Genomic DNA, 5,204 nt, shown 5'->3' with positions numbered 1-5,204 from the left:
CAGCAAAATCTCAGGGTCCTTCGTTTCATTTTGTTTCAAATGTCCTGACTCTCACTCACCTTCTGGTGAGCACACACACAAAGACGCTTAGTCTACATGTTTTCAAGGGGTGCACTTTTCTCCGATGGCTTCTGCACGGCCTCATAACTGGAGGGTCACAGGGCACATCATTTAGAGTTGAAGTGGTTGAACACCTCAAACTGGTGCTGAAATAATACGGGTTGAGGAGAGGACTGGTGTCAATCGTACTGCGAAGGTTCTTCAAGAAGAAGCAAGCTAAAGACAGCTCTCTTATCACAAAGTTACATGGAAAAAACCCTTCTGGTGTTTTAAGACTATCTAAAACATAGGTAAAAGTGCAATAAAAGTGTGCATGCCTCAGATAAGCAGGCATACACCAGTTTAAAGCAATAGGCTTTAAACCTTTGCCCTCTCTCTTATTCTCAGTTCCCTTCCTGAAGATGCCCAACATGTTGCTGGCTTTCATTTGGCTGCTGTGTGCTTTGAGCTGATGATATCGGAGAATTGTTCAGTATAGATGTTTTATACTATTGTCTTATGAACTGCATTTTGGGATTCCTTTGGGAAGACTCAGTACACACATGAAAACAGCCCCTGTAGTACAGGAGATGGGGTGGTAACAATGCGAAGCATCCCACTTTATCTGCCAGAATCCTTCCTCAATGTTCATACATGGTATGAGCACTTCTCTCCCAAAGGGGCCCAGCACCAGTGCCTGTGCGTGAGGAGGAGAAACAGCTAGGCCTTTTAAAAGAGGCAGGCATCAGGTACTCAGCACCCTCCATCTCAGGGATCGGAGTAGGATGCAGCTGTTACACAAGGGAAAATGCTTGATATTTGGGTACCCAAACCAGAGATCACGAATTCCCGTTTCCATAGTCAAACGGTGGCCTTTTGCTGCAGTAGACATTTACAGCTCTGGGGCTGATCTGGATGTTGGCAGAGTTCAGGCATCTATGGGTACAATCTGCTTGTGGGCAAGGTGGTGAAGTGAGGAACCTTGCCTTACAGCCTGCCTGTACTCAGGGACTGGTAACAGCCTAAAGAGAGGAGACTGATAATTTTACCCTCCCCTAAGAGTTCGTTACTGCATTCAGTCAGGCCAGGTTACTGGAAGAGGCTGAATTACGGTAGCATGTACTAAAAATTTTAATTCCAGTTTCAGAAATCAGGCTGAGGTGGCAAAAATGAAGCAGACTGTTTCTAAATAAAGCAAATGAAAACATAAGATAACAAACAGGTTTTTTGCAGAAAAAAATTTAATAATGCATTTTTAGGAATAATTACACTCTCACAAGCAAATTTTGTGTATGTAAGATGCAGTTTTTCCCATTAGCTGAGTAGCTAATTAGACATATAACCATGTCCTCGTACACAGCAATGAGATGTGAATATTTCTTAAGAAATGAATAGGAGGAATGGAAAAAACAGTAGAAATTAAATAAATTATCATCATTTTCTCTCTTGTATAGAAACTACTCAATAAATACATTTATAAAGACCATGGAGATCACAATAAATAAATAGCAAACTCACTGTCTTACAGATTCTGTAGGCTAGATGTTTAAAGTCAGAAATCACAGTTCACGGTCTAACAATAGGTTGACTGTGATCCAGGAAACTCTTGTTGACACAACATACTAATGTACTCCAGGGGAGCAGGAGGAATTACCGGTTTGCTGGTATAATGGCAAAATAGTAAGGTTTAGTGTAAATAAGCTGTGCTGTAAGTGCATTGCACTTAACTGGAGGGATTTGGCTGAAGTGGCTGCCAAGGATTCTTCATGTCCTTTAGCAACCCACCTTTCCCATTCAGCGTCTTCAGTGTCAATGACCAGCGTGTCCCGCAGACAGCACTGACCATTTTGAAAGACTTTCTTAAACAGATGCAGTTAAATAAATAAATAAAATAAAATAAAATAATCCATAATTAACATAATAACACTGATGCAGGAGGTAGAAGATGGTATGCTGCCTGAACGGTGCTTTCCCCAAATGTTTCTCTCAATGGAGGAGCGGGAGCAGTTCCCAGGTTTTTTCTGTCCTGGTGTTCCTTAGAGCGGTGAGTCCGAATTGAGCTGAGCACTGTTAAGAGTTGAGGGAAGAGGATAATTTAAAAGGAGGTTCAAGAACAGTTAGCATTGCACAGACAGTTAAGGGTGAGTGGTCTGTTTCCAACTCTGTGCTCTCTTGAGGCACAGAGAGAATAAAGTTGATGTTTGTGAAGCAGTTACTGTAATCCCAGTGTGTGCGCGTCTGGTACCTAGCTAGGAAATGTCTGTAGCGTGAGTTTCTGCATTTACTTGCGTCAGGAAACTCATTAACTTGGAAATATGAATTATTAACATATGCTACTATAAGTAAGGGGCAGATGAATTTTTTAAAGCCTCATTTTTCAAAGGGAGCCAAACACTTCTGTGTTCCTTTCCCTTCAGGCAGAGTTGCCGGTACTCAAAAGTTTAGTAGTGATGTATTGGCTTAAACAAGGACCATGCAGCAGAGTCAGAAAGACTAGTTCTAAAACCAAGCAGCAGGTTTCCTTGTTCTTTATATCTGATTAAGAGAAAATGGAAAGTATCATTAAGAATTTCTACAAATAGGCTTTTTGGAGGGGGGTTTACCAATCAACTGCCCAGACTGAGTGGGACTTACTTAGCCAAAATTGCCTTCACGATCAGCTGTACCCAGGGAGCAGTGGGCTCCAAGCACACCTCTCTGCCGTCCTTCAGAGTCGCTCTGCAAAACAGGGAACAAAGAAAAGTCAGGAAACTTCTACATGGATTTTTTTTACTCGCAGAATGTAGCATTATGTTTTTAGATTAGTTGGTATCCGTTCATCCCAACGGCCCTAGGTTAGACCTGGCCATTTTTTTATACGTGTTCCGCAGCTGAGGGGGCTAAAGCCATCCAGAAGCTGTGAGAGTCTCTGTGCCTGCTCCCAAAGCAGTCATGCATTCACAGGACTCTTTCTCAATATATATGGGTACTTGGTTTGTATTTGGTTACAATAGTAAAGCTTTCTTACACAACGATTGAAACCTCCAGTGGTGAAAAGATGTTTCAGCACTATAAGGATTTCAGTGTTTTAGTCCCTCCTCCATGCTATTCAAGACCAGATTAGTTTCATTGTTTCCCTAAATCTGCTTGTGAGAACTTAATTTTTCTCTTTCAGACTGATGCAGACTGTTTTAATGGCAGGTCTGCCTGCCTAATAAATGCAGGATTTAAGCTATGTTATTGCCTCATGTATTAAGAACAGACCAGCCCTAGAAATTCACATTCTACCACCAGAAACATTTAATATGTCCCATGACACACAAACAATGATCAGTTCAGGAATACATGCGGTCATAGAGACGATGAAAAACATGGTGTGTTACTTAAAACCGTCTCTCTCAAAAGAATAACCCAATCCAACTACCTCACGTGAGCCTACTAACTGTCACACTGGTCAGGCAGCGTGAAAACCCCTGCAGCAGCAGCAGCAGCAGCAGCAGCGGGCAGGTGAAGAAGAGGGAGGCTCATGCAGAGCTACTTACATGACTTCAACGTTCTTGCAGTGGGGGCCGCTCTGTGTCAGCTTCACATCTTGAATGGATTTAGGAGGGATGAACTTGGAATGAGTGGCTACACACTGGCACCGGAGCTCAGTTCCCATCCTTGCCAGGGTCCTACCTGTGAGCAGGAAAGGAACATCGTGGTTTGAGAGGTGATCGGATATAAAGCACGACTGCTCTGTTTTAACAACATTCATTTAAAATACTGCATTTGTCCCAGCTGCCTAAATCCTCACATTGTAAAAGTCAGTTGCTTATTTGTTTCAGAGGAGCTGATGCCCAAGTACATGTAAAACTAAATTGACACATCTTTTTAATATAAGCCCACATATTTTATGGTTACTTGTACTGATCACCCTGTACGGTTATTGCATTGTTTAAATGTCTGGATGGACAAACTGGCAACTATATTCTGTGTGTAAGTAGAGCCCTAGATTTTTGTATTAATTGAAGGCTTTTTCACGCTTCTGTGTCTGTCTTGTTTGCTTTCTGTTCCCAGCTATGTATTACTTGCTCAAGGCAGTATGACTGTTAAGTAACAGATACGAGATCATAAACTGTTCTTGGTGCAGGAAGAGAGAGAAACATTCAAACACTTAAGAAGAAGATCCTGTCTCTAGCTCCATACACTTCAAGTGAAACACAGAAATTTAAGTCACAAGTTTAAAAGTTCCTTAAAATTTTTCCCACAAGATGTCAGTAACTCTTCAGTACAAGGGCCACGGTGTAGATTTCTGACTGAAGAGAAGTTGCAGAAAATCTATTGAAAGAAACTATTTTGCTGAAACAAATACAAAGCTACTTCTGCAAGGACAAGCATCTCGGTGGATGCCTGGACAATACTACAGCCATGGGGATCCTGGGAGGGATTTACTTACCCTGAGACAATGCCACTGAAATCAGGAAGAGAGCCAAGACAGCCACAAGTTTGCCGTTCATGATTAGACAGGAGTTTTTTGCTGGATTGTTTAGCTCTGGTTCTGTGGATCTGAACCCGCTCTTGTCTCCGAGGATTGCCGATGCCTAAGCTGGGTGATCCATCTTGTTTATATACCGTTTTGTGCCCAGCGCGTATGCTTTGCTAGCATGTAGATTGCGTTAGAGGAATTTCCCAGATGTAGTAAAAATGAGTCACATGACTGTTGTGAAACTCCTTTCTAGATGACGAGGAATTATTCTGCTGGGAATGATATAATGTATTAATTTATTAAATTATGTAAATAATAGCCATGCATTCTGGTTTCTTTTGTAAATTTTGTGCTTTTTCTAATGCATACCCTTTTTTAGTAATACAACTTTCCGACGGTTTCAGTTAATGTTAAAACTTTTTATTATTTTCTTCCAGGTAATAACAGTTCTTTATAGGGATGCCAGATCTATAGTTGAGATATTTAATTTCTTATCTCTGTTTGTGGTCGTGGCTTCTAATTATCTGATTTTAAGCCACTGGAGTAGAAATTGGGCAGTGCTGAAATCACTGGGAAGGCTTTTCACTGGGGTCAGGATTTTACCGCCGCGTTATTTTGATGTTAATGATTTTAATTTTTTGTTCTTTTCAAGTGGCATCTTACAAAGTAAATTCACCTCCAATACTGTGTGTTCAGTAAAGGAACTGAGGCTGCAGTA

General features: G+C 41.3%; 1 protein-coding gene across 1 annotated transcript; it reads right to left on the bottom strand.

The window, feature by feature from the left end:
- Nucleotides 1–1,268: 1,268 nt before the first annotated feature.
- LOC102051634 (interleukin-8) lies at nucleotides 1,269–4,809 on the bottom strand. Its single transcript, XM_005435234.3, has 4 exons — nucleotides 4,457–4,809; nucleotides 3,561–3,696; nucleotides 2,674–2,757; nucleotides 1,269–2,106 (listed from the first exon to the last, which is right to left on the bottom strand). The coding sequence occupies exons 1-4, from the start codon at nucleotides 4,515–4,517 to the stop codon at nucleotides 2,076–2,078; spliced, it is 312 nt and encodes a 103-aa protein (XP_005435291.1). The 5' UTR covers nucleotides 4,518–4,809; the 3' UTR covers nucleotides 1,269–2,075.
- Nucleotides 4,810–5,204: the final 395 nt, after the last annotated feature.

This window comes from Falco cherrug, chromosome 1 (assembly GCF_023634085.1).
Source record: "Falco cherrug isolate bFalChe1 chromosome 1, bFalChe1.pri, whole genome shotgun sequence".
NCBI lineage: Eukaryota > Metazoa > Chordata > Aves > Falconiformes > Falconidae > Falco > Falco cherrug.
Note: the sequence above shows the minus strand (reverse complement) of the source record. Positions and strands in the feature narration are given on the sequence as shown.